Raw genomic sequence first — 20,660 nt, 5'->3', positions numbered from 1 at the left:
AGAGAGAGAGAGTACAGACTAGAAACATTGTCTTTTAACAAAACTAAGAGTACCACATTTGTTTCCACCTACCATGTGGAGTGTAAACTCAGTGACTATTCAGGGTAACCCACATACCAACAATGTATGTGAGGGATAAGTTAATAAGTTATTACTCATAAATATTACTCTGTGGTGATTCATAGATAATTACAGTAACTCACCCCCACCCATGCAAAAATACCCCAGGATTCTGTGAGTTGATTTTACATTCTCCACACATTAAAAAATGCAAGTAGTCAAGAAAAGGTACAATGTGCATGGATTTTTGTATTACATCTAGGTCAAGGACAGAGATTTGGCAACAACTGCATTAGCTTTAAGCAATGGAATTATGACATTTCTACAATGCTTCCCCAATGTTTGTGTAACAGTTAGTCAAATTTGAAGTTATCTGAATTGTTAGGGATTCTTTTAAGACTTTAGGTCCAAAATCTAACTTTAAAATATTTGGTTCAAATCCTAAATATTAAACTTTTAAAGTTTCATATTTTTGTTCAAAAATTTGAACTCCAAATGTTACATGTTTAGATATTTGAACAATTTCTAACAATGTAACAAGTTTTATATATTGAAGTTCAACAGTTTGGAACTTTCACTTTTTAAATTTGCAATTATAAAAAAATATAAACAAATTTAAACTTGTCAAATGCATCATCATGCTTTCTTTCAGTCTAAGCAATGTACATTTCATGTTTCCTTTCTCCAACTTAACATATTTACAATTCCAAACACTTAAAGCATTCAAGTTTTTGTAGAAAATTGTTCAAATATCCTAATTAAAAAAAAATTAATTATGAATACATTTTTTCTTATTTTCAGCATATATTAAACAGCTGAAAATCCTGAAATTTCTTAAATTTAAAATGATGTGTTACACAAACTCCCCCCATCCATTTATTATTAATTTGTTTGGTTTGATACCAGAGTAAAGTGTCTGGTCTTGAGTACACACTGCAACAGTCAATCTGGTCTGGCCTGGTCTGGTCTAGAGACACACAATTGGCAGTCAACCTGGCCTGGTCTGGTCTAGAGGCACACCATGGCAATCAACCTGGCCTAGTCTGGTATAGAGACACACCACAGCAATCAACCTGACCTGGTCTGGTCTAGAGACACACCATGGCAGTCAACCTGGCCAGCTGCTCTGGACAGAATTCAAACAGAACCTGAATTCTTCTGTTCACAGAATGCTAACCAGGCATGACAACAAGTGATGCAAAACATTATATTATTAGTAAAAGTGTAAAACCTATTGGTATGAATTTCCTTGGATACTTGAATTTGGAGGGAACAGGTTTAATCTAATGTCATCAAATCATGTGAGACAGTGTTGTCTTTCCCTGTATGGTAAAACTTTGTCTCAGAAATTTGTTTCACAATATTCCCATTATCATTAGAGGGGAGGGGGTCTAGAACTTTAATACAGAGCAAAATTGTCAATAAGCAAGCAACTATAAGGATGGATGGTTAAATAACGTGAACCAAAGGAATGTGACTAGCTCACTGCATGGTGATTAACTGCGCTATTTGGATGGATGAAATTAATGAAGAATGAATAATGAATGGATGACTAGATTGATGGATAAATCCACATAAAGAAATGGATAGAATGAGTGACTGAAATTATGGAAGTTGTATGGACATGAACACAATGTTTAGAGGCAAGCTAATTTTAGACTACTAGTCTTCAAACACTATACCTCTGGGATACATTTCTTTGTACTGTTATGGACACAGTCACATGGCATTGCACAGTTGGGCCCCCAGAATCTGTCAGGACATGGAGTGTTACAGAATGGCCCATACAGTCCTGGGGAACACTCACAGTGCCCAAACAGCCTATTACAGTATCCACTAGGACAAGGTTTGACACACTTCTTAGAACAGTCCGTCCCATAATACCCAGGAGGGCAGCCATCCTCACAGTTCTCTCCCTTGACACCTGGAGGACATGTGCATTTTCCAGTAATATGATGACATGATCCCCCATTCCGACAGGTACATATACTGTTACAGTGTTCTCCGTAATAATCCTGCAAGAGGAAATTCATGAAGTAATATGGTGGATTAATTACTTGAAGACAATTTTACACTAGAAAGTCAAAACCTTTAACTTTTAAGACTGAAAATAGGCAGGTATTTGAAGAAATATTGCAAAAAGTAGTCAAGGTACACAGTTTGCAACAAAACTTACCTAGCGGAAATGTATTACTTTCTTTTGAGAATTATAATTATATTGTAGGTACCAACAAGTCCATACCTAGGGGTTTTCATCTCATAGGATCTCCAATGGGGCTCTAGCTGCAACAACATTATCTGCTGTAAAGCAAACTTGATATTAGGGTTCTTAAAATGGAATTTAAAGAACTGCGGCCCTCATGAGAGTAGAAGGATTGCATATATATCTTTGGTCTGATCAGCACTCAAGTATGGTTCATCGATATGGGACCCCTACCGCACTTTGAAAGATATACAATCCATCAAAATGATTCTGTGCCAAGCAGCATGATTTATTCAAAAGAATTATAGATCTCATGATGAATCCAGGATGCTACAAGTTCTGGAACTTCCTAAGCCTTCAACAACGATGCAAGTTCAATAGGCTCACTTACCTATTCAAGATAGTGATGGGTATGAGACAAGCAGCAGACACCATTGATTACTTTATCAAACTCAAACCAAACAGACACATAAAAATGTAAATCCAAAGCGGACTTTGAAACTAAAACCTTTGTAGACAATCAAGTTACTAATAATTCTACATGGTTTGTTGTTAATATTTGAAATACAGAACAATTTAGAAACTCTTCCTTTATATAAACTGTTGTTTTGTGAGCACCTGGTTGGTGGAACCTTTCAAGTTAGCACCCCTTAAGAACTATAACTAAAGTGCACACTCCACCCCCAGAGTTAAATACCAGTACTGGTTTCTGCTATGTACATATATAGATACAATTTATAGGGTTCTTTCTTGCTAGAACCCTAACTTCAAGCCACCAATAAGGTTTGGTCAAGAAATAGGTGTCTTCCTTGCCAAAATGCAAGACATCTACAATATTTTTTAAGCCATGCTTGCAGAACTTGCATAGTTTGGGGGAATCATTTTTCACTCATGACAGTCCATGTGACAGTGGCCTTTCGGTCCCAAAATGAATATCTCAAAATGAATATCTCAAAATGAATATCCCAAAATGAATATCTCAACTGCAAGTCATCAAAAGAGTTTGGTCAAAGGAGGTGATAAAGAACTCAAGATATTCTGAAGAAGAAAAAAATTTCTTTAAAATTACAATGACCTTGACCTTTGACCATTTGACCTCTCCCCCCAAACAGTGCAATGTCCTTATTATCTCAAATGCAATCCATTTACAAGCCTGGTCTAGAATCAAACTACTGTGCAGAAAGAGTTTCCTTTCTTTCAGTTGCTGTGATCTTGAGCTTTGACCTTTTAAGCCCAAATACAAATGATAACTTTCTCACTCAAAATGCAAGCTACCCACCTACAAAGTCTGGTCACAGCACATTTTTCAGAACTCAAGTTACTGTGTGGAAACAAAATAGATAGATGGCTGACATACAAACAGACAGAAAATCAACATCATGACATATTTCGTTTCACCTTATGTCAAAGATAAAATAACTAATAAAAATTGAAATTGCTTAATGGCAAAATCCTCTATATAGGTCATCAACATATGAACAGAAACATGACTATCTTTAATGTCAGGTGTTTTCTGTGTAATCAAGCAAAGTAGTTATCCTGGACATAGAGATTTACCATATTTACTTACTTATAAGACAAGATCAACTGCAAACTGCACAGACCCTGGTGTGCTGACAGTTCTGGGTCTGTGCTGTTTGTAAGGATTAATTAGTGCAACAAGCAACAAAGACTCTGATGTGTAGGTGCACTGTGCTATAGCAGATCTGGATCATTGTTGTTTGCAGTTTGACTTGACTTATAAGTGATTAAATGTGGCAAACACATAAGCACAGATTATATGGACCAAATTAAAGATGAAAGTGCTGTCTAAAAATTCATCTTCAAAGTAGCATATGAAAACTATGCATGTGAGACCTGAGTCAGCACACTCCATTTCCCTCTGGATTCTGGCAAAACGTAACCAAGAATCTACTTAAAATGATAATTAAGGAAGAAACTGTATACCAGAGAAATTCTACAACCCTCAATATCCTTAGGTATCAATAAAAAATGTTTTTCAGAACATCTGAAGATTAAAGGTCAACATAAAAATGTAGTCTGATACTGAGCATGCATGATTTTTTTATATATACCATAATTCATGTAGTTTTTCATAAAAATCATAATTATTTTTTTGTACTAAAAAAGTTTGTTTCAAGAAGTTAGTTAATTGAACATTTTTTAATTTTTGTGCAAATGAAGTCCAAAATCTAATGACTGATGTGCATGAAAATTAACACATTCTAATTTTGTAAAACAAAACACAGCCAAAATAAAGCAGATCTACAATCGAATCTGTAATACACATCAATTTCTTTCTGCTCAACAACTGTTATGTATGCTTAGATTTTCTCCTCAGTATCACTGTGTAAAAAAAAATATTTGTTATTTTCTGTCAAACGTACTTTAAGCTTCAATAACTATCATAACTTCGGCTATATTATAGCTACCATATATATGCACTTATAAGTTGAGTCCAACTGCAAACTGCACAGACCCAGATTTGCCATCATTTAATGCACTGGCAGATATGGGTCTGTGAAGTTTGTTAGGAATAATTAGTAGAAAAAACAACATAGACCCTGATTCGCAGGTGCATTATGCTACAGCATATCAGGATCTTTGTTGTTTGCAGTTTGACTTGACTTATAGGTGAGTATATATGGTAAAATCATCAAAAATAGATCTTTACGATCTGGTAGAATGACATGTACATGTCAGGTCCTTCAATGAGATCTCAATTTGGATGAAGGGTTCACAACTTAATTACAGTACTTCATGTCTTCCAGTTTGCAACTATCATTTTATAAACTTTAACTGACTTCATTATTATATTGAGTTAGTGCCCATTTTCACAATGACAAGATGTCTCTGTACAAATGAACTTTGTGTTACAGAAATTAAAAAACCTTGTAAGTGAAAAAAATGCAGGAAACAATCAGGACCTAATGAACTAGCTTAATATTCCATTTAAGATGTCATATTTGAGTATCAATAAATAATAATTATGTGAATTCATCACGGCAACTGGCAATTCTGCAGTCGTAAAATTTGTAACAATCATACATGTAACCAGATTAATTCAGCTTTTCTGTATAGCCCACACGATATCCTATCTTTATTCCTTAGGTTCGACTATTAAAGCAATAAACACCTTGGAATAATCAAGGTACTTAACTCTGAAATAATTTTATCGACATGTTCTAGTGGGTATATATTCACAATCTTTCTTTGTTTCAGTTAACGATGTTTATTTATGTTAATGTACATCATATTATGTGATGCCACATGCATCCTCATGTACATTTCTCTACGAGTCATGTTCTTGCCAACTGAAATGTCACAGCTTCCAATTGAAAGTAACTAGCAAAAGCAAAAATCCAACCATATGCCACCTGTCTACAGGAACTACACATGTACTTACTGATACAGTATAGGTTAATCTTCTTTATTGAGAATGGTGAAATCATTGTATTTACAGAGAAAACAAGACGCTAAACAAAAATCTCTCTCTCTTTTTCTCCCTCTTATATCAGGGCATTTTATTTCCATCATGAGGTGCAAAAAGAAAACTGCGACAGAATACCTATGTCCATACACTGGTTATTCATTTTTTAACCTGTAAATTCCAATACACAAATCTAAATATCATACTTTATTATTATTATGCCGCTTTAATGTAAGTACATCTGATGAACTTTAATTTAATACTGACAATCAGGTAGATAATTTGGAATCCTTTTCAAAGTCAGGTCATTTATTTTTTTGTACATCATCTCTTCCAAAAAATCATAATTATTTCCTTTACACATTATTTTCTGTAGTTTGCAAACAAATATTTATGTTTTTCATATACGAAAAACAACATCAAAAATGGTAATCAAAGAGATATTTTGATAAAGACTTGAAAATCTGATAAAATGGATAATAATAATGTTTTGTAATATTTGTTGACAACTGTTATAGCCTAACCTTGTTACAAGTCTCATTACATAGAAGTCCCTTCCAACCAACCTTGTTACAAGTCTCATTACATAGAAGTCCCTTCCAACCAACCTTGTTACAAGTCTCATTACATAGAAGTCCCTTCCAACCAACCTTGTTACAAGTCTCATTACATAGAAGTCCCTTCCAACCAACCTTGTTACAAGTCTCATTACATAGAAGTCCCTTCCAACCAACCTTGTTACAAGTCTCATTACATAGAAGTCCCTTCCAACCAGGTGTACAATCGCAGCCACTTTGCTTCTCATTACATTTAGCTCCATTAGCACAGTCACTGCAACTCAGGACACAGTCCTCTCCAAACGTACCAGGAATACATTCTAAAAGGAAATTAATGATATTAGGCTCTAGTGAAAAATCATCATCAGAAAGTCCAACGACCAGAAACTGTGATGCTTTCCGTTACCACTATGAATATAGTGGAGTAGTAACAGAATCAATCACTCAGTGGTTTCTGATGATGTGAAAAAATGTGACTGGTAAAAAAATATATATAGTTAGATATTCAAATTCCTATCCTGTAAATTTCAAGTTGAATATCCTAGAAACATCAAAGTAAATTTTAAGCTTCACATACTGTCATAAATCTAGTATGATTTATTCTACACTTAAAAACAGCACAAGTACTCTATTTGGGATATTTCTTTCATAAACACCCTAATTTTGTCAGCCGATATACTGTGAAATCTGAATGGTAAATGAATACATTCACTTAAGCATATATGGAAATTGAGAACTTTCTGGCTTTACAATATTGTTTTCCAAAATACAAACTCAAATTTAATGTAAAAGGAAATATTTTATGATGAAAATTTGCCCATTTAATTATTGTTCTTTTCCCTGTCTTTTGGTGTGACCAGCTATCTACCATATGTACTCCTGTACAACTCCAACTGCAAACAACACAGACCCTAATCAGCCATTGCATAATAGACTGGCAGATCAGGGTATATGTGGCTTGTTCTACTGATTAGTGCTAACAGATTGCACACAATCAGATCTGCCTATGCATTAAAAGATGGCAGATATGTCTGTGCAGTTTTACAGTTGGACTTGACTTATAATTGTTACTAACTTTATTTAGCTTCTGCCTGAACAATTTTAATACCTTCTTTTGTAAACCATCTTTGTTGTAATATGTTGTTATAATATGTTGTTGTAATGTGTTGTTGTAAATATGTTGTTATATGTTGTTGTTACAGTGCAAACATTGTAAGAAGTCTCTTGGTGAAAATCCTATATCAAAATATTTTCCATTCAAGAGGACTGCTCCAGTGGTCTAGTGGTTTGAGTGTCAGATTCAGATGCAGGAGGTCGCAGGTTCGAACACCAGCTGAGTCATACCAAAGACTTATAAAAATGGTACTAACAGCTGCCCACTTAGGCACTCAGCATTAAGAGTTTAGTGTTTAGGACCGGTCAGCCTGGTGTCAGAATAACATGACTGGGTGGGACATTATGATACATATCTGCGGCATGATGCCCCAGTGCTCGACATAGCTAAAAACTATCACAATGCAGACATCGTAGTAAAGTGACTGAAATTTTTTTAAAGCTACATTGAAATCCAAATCAAACACACACACACACACACACACACACACCCATTCAGAAGGCTGGAGTTGCGATAAAATGATTTTCTCTGTGATTGCTGTGGTGGCCATATTGAATGTCAAATTGGTATGATTATCATATAGGACCAACTAGACATCATCTTTAGTGAAACCAGTCATGTTGATACAATTAATCCATTCATAAGAAATAGTGATAACAAGAGTTTTAAGGTTGCCACTGTGTGGTCGCCCTACTGGATGTCATAACGGAACCATATTCATTTAAGACCAACTGGACATCAAATGAAGTCTTTTGGTGGAAACCACATATCAAGCACTAACTTTCTGTTCAGGAGAAGTTGTGATAAGATTTTCAAGATGGCTGCTGTGGTGTCCATAGTGTACTTCAGATCAGCACCATTTTTATTTAGGATCAAAAGGACAGCATAAGAAGTCTTTTAGAAAGACCTCATGTTGCTATGAACATCCATGTAGGAGAAGTAGCATTAAAAAGATTTTCAAAATGGCTGCTATGATGGCCATAATGGATATCAGATTGGCCCCATTTTCATTAGGACCAAGTAGACATTGTAAAGAAGTCTTTTACTGAAAACCCACTGCAGATATGACCATCCATTCAGGAGGAGTTAAGCAACTCTAAGATTTTCAAGATGGCTACAATGGCAGCCATTTTGTATGTCAGATTGTTGCCATTTTTATTTAGGACCAAGTAAATATCATAAAAGGTTTTTTAATGAAAACCCCATGTTGACATGACCATCCACTCAGGACCAACTAGGCCATGGGATAAATGTGCATATAAAGTTTCAAGACAATCCTCCAGTTAGCTTAGAAGGAGTAGTGATAAGAAATTTGTGCTAATGGACAGACAGATATCATAATGATGAACAAAAGACCATCCAATCTATGATCAGCAGAGCAAAAACTAAAACCATACAATACTCACTAACTTGAAATGTAAATACCAGGTATATATAATATTTACTAACTTTATAAAACAAGTACAGTACCAGGTACCAACAAATAGCACAAACTTCAAAACCAAATACTAAGCATTACAACCTTCACTTTAACTTACAAAAAAACAAAGACATAAGTTAAGCATCCCGATTTTTCAGTATCAAGATTGTCTTGCATTCTTTGGCTGACAAATTCAGGGTGGTCTTTGATCTAACAAATCCAGACCAAACATTAAAGTAACTTGTTCAGTTGTACTGAAATTTTCATTGATCATATGCTTTTGTACAGAAACATGACCAAAACATGATGCTAATGTATACGGCCTGATTTTACTGTAATAGCCAAGCAATAAAATCACCCATTACTGTAGCAGTTTTCTGAATCTAATAATATTCCATGATCAGTCATCAATATCTGATAACTGTTCAGCGATTGATTAATGATTTATTGATTTGTCCATGTGATCTGTTTCCATAGCCATTCAACGTCCCCACTGCCTGAGGTCTAAAACAACAGGATTAATGCTAACATGAATTATAACGAAATTGTAATTGATTAATTAGTCATATCACTCAAAGTGATCAATACTTGACTGAAAATGAAAAATCAGAGAATCACTACGAGAGGAACTGTTTCTTTGCATGACAATATAACTAATATATCATTTTAACATTATAAGTAAAGAATACACAGAACGTGTTTAGTCTAGCCTTGGTCTCTGTAAACAATGTGCTATTTATAAATAACATATATAAAGTTTTTCATTATATGAAAGTGAATAATGCGTGTCGCTTGGACTCTCACCTGGACCTTCTCGAACTGCATGGAGAGCAGTGATCAGGGAGAAAGACAAGAAAGATAAGTCAGAAATATAAACATGTTACAAGGTAGTAGTCTTCCTACAGATGATTATCAGAGATAAATATAGAAGTCTATTGTGGAAGCCCAGTTATAGAACTATGCATTTGCTATATGTACTCCTATGACACATTTGCTACATGGTCTCCTACACACATTTGTTACAAGGATTCCTAAAACACATTTGCTACATGGCCTCCTACACAAATTTGCTACATGGATTTCTATGACACATTTGCCATGTGGACTAATGACACATTTGCTAAATGGACTCCGGTAACACAATTGCTACATGGACTCCTGTGACACATTTGTTTCATTGACTCTTATAACACATTTAATACATGGACTCCAATGACATATTGTTACATAAACTCATATAATACAATTGCTACATGGATTCATGTGACACATTTGATTCATTGACTCTTAAGATACATTTGCTACAAATTGGACTCCTATGACAAGAAAGTCTGCATTTCATCAGTATTAACAGGTATTTTCATGACAAATTTTAAAAAAAATCAAAATGTGCTAGTTAAACCATTTTCCAAGTAATACACATCAAAACTATCCAAGTTCTGTATCAATAAGTGAAAATGGTAAAATGGTAGAGAAGGTGAAAAACATTAAAACAATGCTCCAAGCACCTTCCAACTTTAGTATCAGTATGGTGACCTACCATATAAACTCACTTATAAGTTGAGTCCAACTGCAAACTGCACAGACTCAGATCTGCCATTGCATAATGCGCAGGCAAATCTAGATCTATGCAGTTTGTTAGGAGTAATCAGTTGAACAAACATTACAGACTCTGATACACCAGTACATGTGATGGCAAATCGGGGTCTATTTTCTATGCAGTTAGAATTGACTTATAAGTGAGTACATATGGTATTAGATTAATTTTTGTTGCCATTTTAAAATTTTAGGTTCAAAATCCTTAATATTTTGGTTGCATTTGAAATAATCAATACATTTAAGTTCAGTACAATAATTATTGGCGGATTATGGTGACAAAATTAAATTGTAGTCAAGGCAAATTATGAGCACTTCTAAATTTGTGAAAGGTTTCAGATTTTTTAACAGTACATAGGCTTGTTAAACAGAAATGCCAATAGTCATTATCTGCTTCAACATTGAGAACAACCTTGATATTCACCATCTGGAATTTCTGAAATCATCTCTCTCCTTACTGACTGGGTATCAAATCTTTTATCATGATCTCTTATAAAAAAAGTTTTATATTAATAATGCATTATCCATTCGTTTTCATTTCTTATAAAGATAGATTGATATTAACAAACCATTATCCATACCTCTGTGATTCATGGTAGTCCTAATGACAATAATATTTCTCTCAACTGTAATTTTTCCTTATTTGTTCCGATGTTCACATTTTTCCAGATTCATACCATCAGCTGAGGTTAATTGCTCATGCTGTGCATTAGACTGGTCACTGAATTTGTGTGGCTCAATAACTAAAGCTGATTTATAGACTGTGAGTCAGACTGGGTATATGTAAAGCCATCTGCTTCATGCAAGACCCAGCAGTCTCACAATTGATAAGGGCTTTAACACGCTGTGAATTATTTTGTATGTGCTGTTTGCAGCATAAAATGTACAGTAAAACCTGCCTTGAAAGGCCACTGCTATGTGAGACCACCTGTCTTGAGAGAACATATTCTCAATGCACATATTTATTGATTACATAGTGTTATGAACTGTTATGAGTGACCACCCGTCTTGAGAAACCATATTTTTTTGCCATAATGGGTGGTCTTTCAAGAACAGTTATACTGTATATACTTGCATTTAGAAAACTGATCGTCATTTTTCTAGCACATTACAATTCTTGCAGTCACTAGAGAACAACTGGTTGACATTCTTCGATTTTCAGTCACAAATGCAAACATTTTATGCCCAACTTAGAGTACAAATCTTATTTTCTACAAACTATTCAAAATGGCAAATAAATTATCAATCACGCTGAAGCAGGAACCTTAAAAGCAATAAAATCTACAATTATCAAGTATTATTTCTCTTTGAAGTGTATGGCAAACTCATTCAAACACAACTTACTACTTTTGTATTTGTTGTTTTTGTAGGCAGTTGATTTTGTGAATTGTTATTATTTATTTTTTTCACCAGAAAATTTCAGATAACAGTATGTGACATCAAGACATATCTTTATTTGTATTTTCAGTGTAATTTGTAACCCAAAAAGGGAAAACAAGAAAAAATTTGATTTGTGAATAAATGCAGGAAAAAGGCATCTACATACCATGCATACTTGTTTATAAGCTGAGTCCAACTGCAAGCTGCACAGACCCTGATCTGCTATTGCATAATGTGCCAGCAGATCTGAATCAATACAGTTTGTAATGAATAATCAGAAGAATAAACAACACAGACCTTGATCTGACAGTTTATGATTTTTTTTGTTGCAGTTGGATTCAATTTATAATCAAGTATATAAGGTCTATGCAAGACAAAGTGATTGGTTGCCTATTTGATTAATAATTCCTTTAATCAAATGTAGCTGGTATTCTTGATTTTAGTATATATTCAAGTGGAAGATTGAAAAAAGTCTTGTAGAAAAAAATAACATAACTCTGAAAATAACAAGAACACTTAAAATAAGTATAACAACAAAGCATGCAACAGAGATATAAACACATTGGTGAGAAGATTTTCAGGCAGTCCATTTGGTTACCTTACTTCCCCAGAGCATAGCTAAGAGAGATAGGAAATTACTGTATCATTCTAGTGACAAATGTTAGTATGATTATATTTGTACACAAAATTAAATCATTCTACTAATTGCATATGTCATTTCCTTTGTCAAAATGTCTGAAAACATACAGAATGTATTTAGACAGAGGAATTTGGAGAAGACTATTAAAATATAACAAGTAACATCATTCTGCAACTGTGATATTATTTCTCACACCCTAATCTAATTAGGAAGTTTTTTTAAATCCATAGTCCTAAGATGTAATACACATGCATGTGATTCTACAGTTGGTAGGCCAAAATGCCATTTGAAAGGCCATCTACTACACATAAAGTTTTATAGTTTTAATCTACTGTTTTGAAAATCAAAAGAATTTGCTTTCAATTAGTAAATATATTTCATGCACTATACTTGTATGCATCCTATTAACATATTAAAGAAATTAATCAGAAAAGGTCTAATGGGGACCAGAAATGTTTCAACAGTACAATGACCAGTTGCAGTGATGCATGATATAGCAGTTGAATTAGAATTCTTCAAGAACAGATTAAGGCCAAATGCATTTAGAGGTGTTGTAAGTCTTCGAAGCCTGGATGAAAATTGTCCAACCTTGGGCAAAGGGGAGACAAAATGGAGAGACTAACCATAAAAAATGATTTTGGGAAACATGCTAGGGTAAGTATTTTTTTGGGGGGGGGTTGTCTTGTTTATTTTTATTGTATTGTTCAAAATATTTTAAGATGAATATTGAAGGACAGCTCTTATATTTTTTTTGTTCATGTCAAAATGGCAAAATGAGTGCTTTCTCTAATCATGCTAAGAATCCACTGGCTAAGAAATATTTCAAGTTTAACAATGTTTGTATAGCAGAGTTCAAGTGTGTGCAGGTGAGAGGAAAGGTCCTGAGTTTGCATTATCTTTCAAAGGTATGCATGTTTTGCATTTCATAAATATTTGAAGTTTTCATGCACATAAATTAAGTTTAAAAAATGAAGCCCTAGCTAAAATATATCACTTCATCAATTACAAAATACACTACAAGATACTTAAGTTTAAAATTAGGATACATTATTCATAAAAGCATAAAATACACCAAATACATAATATATCTGTTCAATGTTCATTTCAATTCTAAATCAGTCTTCATTTGTTTAATTTACAGTGGAAAAACTGTACAGCACAGTTTTGGATCTGAGCCTTGATAAGAAAGAAGCCCTCAAGGTTGAGGCTCAGGAATAACTCTAAAGCCCTCAAGGTTGAGGCTCAGGAATAAATATAAAGCTCTCAAGATTGAGGCTCACAAATAAATCTAAAGCCCTCAAGGTTGAGGCTCAGAAATAAATCTAAAGCTCTCAAGGTTGAGGCTCAGGAATAAATCTAAAGCCCTCAAGGTTGAGGCTCATGAATAAACATAAAGCCCTCAAGATTGAGGCTCAGGAATAACTCTAAAGCCCTCAAGGTTGAGGCTCATGAATAAATCTAAAGCCCTCAAGATTGAGACTCAGGAATAAATCTAAAGCCTTCAAGGTTGAGGCACGGGAATAAATATAAAGCCCTCAAGGTTGTGGCTCAGGAATAAATCTAAAGCCCTCAAGATTGCGGCTCAGGAATAAATCTAAAGCCCTCAAGATTGATGCTCAGGAATAAATTTAAAGTATAAATAAGGAAGCAACTTATCAGGGTGAACATAGCATGGAGGAGTATTGGACAGCGGTATCAGCATCAAGAAAACTGAAGTTAGAAAATCTTTGCAGGCTGAACATGGTTGTATTGCTATTATACCATTCCAATGCTGTATCAGATGGGACATTCTTTATTATTTGATTCAGGGTGAAATCAGGACCAGAGAACTACTGAGAGCCTGTTAAGTGTGAAGCCTAATAATTGCAATTAATGCTATTAGTGCTCATCAGACAGTGATCTAAACTCAAAAATTTCTATTGGATTTTATATTTAAAAATCTTTGCAGTGAACTATAAGATAAACAACTCTGACTCATAATGTACAGTTATTTTTGTAACACTTTCCATCTGAATCCAAATCTGATCAATGCTCAGATACTGCTGCCTTATTACAGTGTGAAAAAAACACATATCATGGCAAAAATTGCTTTTGCTTTGTTTCAATCCTCTTGAAATGTAAAATTTATGCTGATAAAAGAATTGACTGGTTTAGAAGCCAATATAATGATCAAAATCTGTAAATCTACTTATTTGAAATTATCATGGTTCCATCATATTTATGAGTAGCCAGTGTAAAGTGGTAGTCACTCTGGACATACCACACACAGATGATTTTAGTCTAGCCAAAAATATCAACATACCAGCTCCATAAAGATCTCTGTTATTGTAGGATTTTTAAAATGTCAAAAGTTAATTACAAAATGGAAGCAGTCTGTGTATAAAGCACAGAACCAGTCTGAAAAACTTCCAGAACCGAAAGCATTGATCCATATTACTGTAAGTGTATGTCGATGTGGTCATGTAGGACTATTTACTCAAATCAAAATATTCGTTGTTATTTTGATACCAAAATAGTTTTACCAAAGTCTATCCAATCTTGACTGTTAAATGCTCTCCACCTCAAAATGTCATCAATAAACTTACAAAATTAAAATTATTGATTGCTATGGACTTTTACCTTAACACTGATTTTGCCATATGTACTTCTCGGGGTGTGTAAATAATGACCTTTCAGAATGAACATCGATGGATGAGGATTCAAATAAATAAAGTGAATAATTGCCATTTAAAGGTATGTGTAATCAAATTATAAAAAATGACATCTACTACTGAAATAATCAGTGTTAAATGCCTACATGACCTGTAGTACAAAACTATGCAGGTTACTATGACAACGTATTTTGTGTAAGCTACTTAAATGCAGTAGATGTTTGTATACCAAGTTAAATCTACCAGCATCACTTGTTACAAGTGTTTATATGTTACCAACGGGAAACAGCAGTTAGCATCTACCCTGGATTACAACATGTCTGTGATAATAGCAATTCACAATTGCTACATAAATAAATACTGTATGATTGTACTATGCTTCCCTGTAGTCTCTGGGATGTGAGAGGTTGTAGGTTCAAACATCAGCCAAGTCATACCGAAGACTTATAAAAAAATGTTACTAGCAGCTGCCTTGCTTGGCGTTCAGCATTAAGAGGTTAGTGTTAGGACTGGTAGGCCTGAGTCAGGATAATGTGACTGGGTGGGACATCATGCTAGATGTCTGTGACATGATGCCCAAGTGCTAGACATCACTTTAAAACTAGTTCACTGCAGACATCGTAGCAATATGACTGAATTTTTTTTTAAAACTACATTAAAAATCCAAATCACACATACATACACTTGTAGTCTCTGACCACTACACTGGAAAAGCCTGACAGGGGAGGTAACTAATGTTACTGTAGTTCCAGAATAAATGTAAATTACACTAAATACTTTTTAACGAAGTGGAATATTTATATTAGCATAATAACTACATATGTAAATGCAATATACAGCATTAATTATAGCTACAAGTGAGATAATTATAGATCAGAATTCTACTCACCATAAGTTGCATCATGGTCCATCAGCTGCTCATGGGGAAGTTGAAGATCTTCATCAGTGATAGGAATTATGGGTTGTGGAGTTGGCTCAAACCGTATTCTTGGCAAATCTCCTCTCTGTGGCCCTTTATCTGTCAGATCTGGGATGACTGTCTCAGCAACAGCTACAATACCACAGCAACTACACAATAACACGAATAAGCAGGGAAACCTCACCACAGGGTGACATGCAGGGAGTTACTAAGTGCGATATACAAATATAACATCCTTCTCATGCACTTGCAGTCATTCTAAGATATGAGACTTTATGTAAGTAAATACACAAATGTAAACTTTAATTTGCATTCACCTACTTGAATATATGAAAGAAGAAGTCTTCTAAAACTTACATGTTGCAAACATGATAAATACAATCTACTGTATATCTTGGACTATCTTGATTGTGCCTTCCAATGTCTCACATGGCTGCTGGAAGTTACCATATATACTCACTTCTAAGTCAAATTCAATTGCTAACTGCACAGATGGCAGATATGGGTCTACGCCATTTGGTAGGAATAATCAATAGAACAAACAAGTAGATTCTGATTAGCCAGGATATTATATGACGGTAGATCAGTGTTTATGTTGTCTGCAGTTGAGCTTGAGTGATAATTGTGACATGAATATATATCACATTCCAATCTTGGCCTAAAGTATAGGACACATGTACAGTGAAGGCATTATGCCAAGCTGGGCTAAGGATCAGCCAATAAGTGCTGTTGTCATTTGTCTGTTAAATCATTGTGAAAAAATGGCATCTCATATGTATCGTATATACTTTCTTATAATTCAAGTTCAACCGCAAACTGCACAGACCCCGGAGTTGTATAGTGTACAGCCAGATCTGTTCCTGTGTAGTTTGATAGAAGTAATCAATAGGACAAACAGTATAAAACTCAATCTGCTGGTACATTATGTAACAGCAGATCAAGGTTTGTTGTTTACAGCTGGACTCAACTTATACATAAGTATATACGGTACTCCATTGTTATGCTTACCATTACAAAAAAAAAAAAAAATGGCACCCAAAATTCAGGCAATTGTTGTGATCAACAGTCTTATTCACCAAAAACATTTGATGGAAATTATTTAAACTTTGGCTTCTCTAGCTTAACACACAGACTGTGCTCTGGTAAATAAATATCTTGCACTGGCTATAGGGTGTGCAGACTGGCACCTCACTTCATTATCCTCACTGTTGTCCCTAACATACAGCAAATATGGTCATGGATTCCATTAAATCAGTTCTATTGTTACTGTATTATTTCACATAAATTTTATTTTGGATGATGAGAACCAAATCTGCTGTGACTTTACATCAGTGCTCTGCATTACAGCAAGGAATATTAATTTTTGGTAGATATTTCAGTTATTTTGATGTACCCTGAAATCTGAGAATGCACAAGTGATTGGCCAAAATGGCAAACTGACATGCGAGTACAATACTAAATTACTGTCTCAGATCTGTGTGGGCAGGGCATGTCAGCTTTATGTAACAGCAGTTTTAGTTAGAAAGGATTCAATTATAGACCATTGCAGAATTAAATTGTTACATTTTGTATTTTTGTACATACCAATCAGGTGCTACCATGCTGGCACCCATGTTAAGTCAAGCAGCATTCAGAAATCTCAAAATCCTTGATTACCATGATTCTAATTGGAACTACATCCACAAGATCTGCAGTGACAGGAACTTTGGCAACAACTTAAATTACAAAGCAGTAGGGATGCTAGATTTATTTCAGTTGGATTTACATGTTCAATAAATGTGATGGGGAAGGGATTTGCAATAATAATAACCTGTCCAGACTGGCACATGCAACTGAGTGTAAACAATGTACCTCTGATGACTAGATTTTGAAAATAAGGTCACAGTCTCCTCTTGCATTTATACAAAAAAGCAAAATCCCACAATGCCTCAGCAATTACATCACTGATGCTCTCTTAAATAGATTACCTTAGATACTTCTCCTATCTTCTGCCACTCAATATTTTATACAAAGTTTCCTTTCTTTCCTATCAAATAATGAATTATATATAGCTGAGCCTTCAAGCTTCTTGGAAAGCTAATGATTATTAAATACAAAAATTTTATTATTCTGTCCACCATTATGGCACATCTTTGTCAGAACACATTGAATCGTAAGGTCTCTTTTATGACTGCCATTAATGATGTTGAAAGGAAGAAGCCCTATATTAATTAAGGCAACCATCTGCAAAAGCTTGACAGACGAGGTTATTTTGGAGCCAAACTTTGCAGTAATTCAGACATTGATTAACACGTGACCTAGCTGATTCCTAGAAACAGGCTGTATGTATTTGTTTATGAGTCTGACTGCAAACTGTGTAGACTCAGATTTGCCACTACATACTGCACCAGCAGATCTGAGTCTGTGCTGACTGTGACAAATAATCAGTGGAGAAAGAACAACATCATAGACCTGAATCTGCTGGCAGTTGAACCCAACTTATAAATGAGTGTGTATGGTAGCTCTTAATGACTTAGAAACAAATGAGTATCGTTAAAACAATTAGTGATGGGCAATATACAAGTTACATTCAAATCCTTCTGAATTACATTTACAATTTCTCTTTTATATAGATTATCGTATATACTCATTTATGAGTCAAACTGCAAACAACAAAGATCATAATGTAGCATGTTGCACCTGCTGATCAAGATATATGTTTTTGTTCTACTGATTACTAATAACAAACTGCACAGACCCAGATTTGCTGGCACATTATGTGGTGGCACATCAGGGTATGTACAGTTTGCAGTTGGACTCATCTTCTAACTGAGAAAATATGGTACTTAATTATAACTTTGTACATTTTATAGGTGGAATTCTTTGGATCTCTTTTCCTTTTTATAGAAAAATAATTTTTGGGGAGTAAAATATGTTTATTTTATAATACTTACCTAATCTTAGAGTGTTTTGAGAACAACCAGCAACTTCAAATCAAGATCCCCCCAATGAATAAAAACTTTAACCATTTCTTTTATTTATAATCAAAATACTAAAATGTCATTTGCTTACAAAGTTGGAAGTCAGATGAGAAATGAAATGTTCACTCATACGATTCCAGTGGAAGTAGAGTAACCTGTATTGCTACAAACCTGCAGAGTGACCCAGAAAGACAACTGTTGAACTTATGATATAAGTCCCATCAGGGTGAATTGAACCCTTTCGGACAAAAGTTCAATGAAACTGAAGGTCAAGTATGTCACATCAGATGAAACTGAAGGTCAAGTACGTCACATCAGATGAAACTGAAGGTCAAGTATGTCACATCAGATGAAACTGAAGGTCAAGTATGTCACATCAGATCAAATGGCTTGAACAATGTTAGTCACAGAATAATTCTGCTAGAATTATATACAAAGTGACTGCCCTAAGCTAATATGCACAAAACATTCATATAGAATGGGTTAATTGTTTCTAGGATGAGCAAACATACCCAAAACTCCAGGACAAAAAATGTCTAAGCAGAATATCATTCCTCCCTTCTTTGAGCAGTATGAGCAAGCAATAATTCACTCTTTTGATCATTTCAGTATGTTTCAGATACCATTTTGATAGCCTTGGAAAGAAAGGCATTGGAACAAGATAGCAGTTTTAAATAAAAGTGATTTTCTATGAGAAAGAGTCAGTTTTTAGCAATGAAACCAACAGAGAGCGGATAAGGCATGAATTTCTCAGCCTGCTATGGCAAAGGTGAGGATGAAGCATTTATTGCATAAACAATGAGTCATTTAAGCTAGAAATAGTCAAATCAAATATCGCCCACCCCAAGTTCCATTTTAGACAGAGGTCTTAAGCCTTCAGACCATGCAGACTTAAAGTAGAAAGGTCACACAGGCCTTTGGGCCTTTGTTCTGATCCTACCATGTCTTTTACCAATTACAAGTTGAATTTCGTTGAGAGGAACCTGAGGTATTAATAATAATAATAATAATAATAATAATAATAATAATAATAATAATAACAATAATAATAATAATGATAATAACAATAATAATAATAATAATAGTAATAACAATAATAATAATAACAGTAATAATAATACAAAATAAATAATAATAATAATAATAATGCTTTATTTATAGAGGGTGACTCATTCAGTCTTGACAGATCAAAATTAGCAAGAACATTAGAGATGTTTTTTCTGCCTATGTCCTCCCTTCCATGATGGCAAAACCTGTCAAAAACCATGGTAACATTTGATTGTGATCAGGCTAGTTTCTTCTTGAAAACCCAAATGAGGAACATGAAGAACTATCTGTGGTAGCAAAGGTTTTAAAGGAGAAATATTGCTGCACTCATCCACAGGCAGAAGACTCTCCATTTGCTCTCAAAAGCTTTGAAAGTGGTGGGTGTTCTTTCCTAAGCAATAATGTCTCCATAATTTTGTTGGGTTTCTTTCTGAAATCAATATTTGATACTAACCAGACATATAGGTTCATCATTTCTAGGTTGAGATGCAAAGTCTGCATGAGCTGTTGTTTCAGCAGGCATGGAGATGCAGGTTTTTCCAAGGGATCACCACCACTGTGTTCAAGACACTATACATTCTTGATTTCTTCCAACTGTACCAACCAATAAGGATTAGTCTCCAATGGGATTTTCTCATTTTCTGAATGGCCCTGGGAATCAAAAGGGTCAGGGAAGGCCATAT

The 20,660-nt window shown here is 34.5% G+C and overlaps 1 protein-coding gene across 4 annotated transcripts in view; it reads right to left on the bottom strand.

Moving 5' to 3' along the window:
* LOC149781245 (uncharacterized) overlaps positions 1-20,660 on the bottom strand; it is a 306,624-nt gene that overhangs the window by 90,246 nt on the left and 195,718 nt on the right. For all 4 annotated transcript variants that reach the window (XM_089935331.1, XM_089935329.1, XM_089935328.1 and 1 more), the window contains exons 12-14: positions 15,941-16,102; positions 6,428-6,570; positions 1,743-2,075 (exon numbers count right to left, since the gene is read on the bottom strand). In XM_089935331.1, the coding sequence (XP_089791457.1) occupies positions 1,743-2,075; positions 6,428-6,570; positions 15,941-16,102 (638 nt within the window). The remainder of the gene's footprint in view (positions 1-1,742; positions 2,076-6,427; positions 6,571-15,940; positions 16,103-20,660) is intronic.

This window comes from Sinohyriopsis cumingii, chromosome 15 (assembly GCF_028554795.1).
Source record: "Sinohyriopsis cumingii isolate HCF-2022 chromosome 15, ASM2855479v2, whole genome shotgun sequence".
NCBI classification, from domain to species: Eukaryota; Metazoa; Mollusca; class Bivalvia; order Unionida; family Unionidae; genus Sinohyriopsis; species Sinohyriopsis cumingii.
This window is presented reverse-complemented; position numbering and strand designations above follow the sequence as displayed.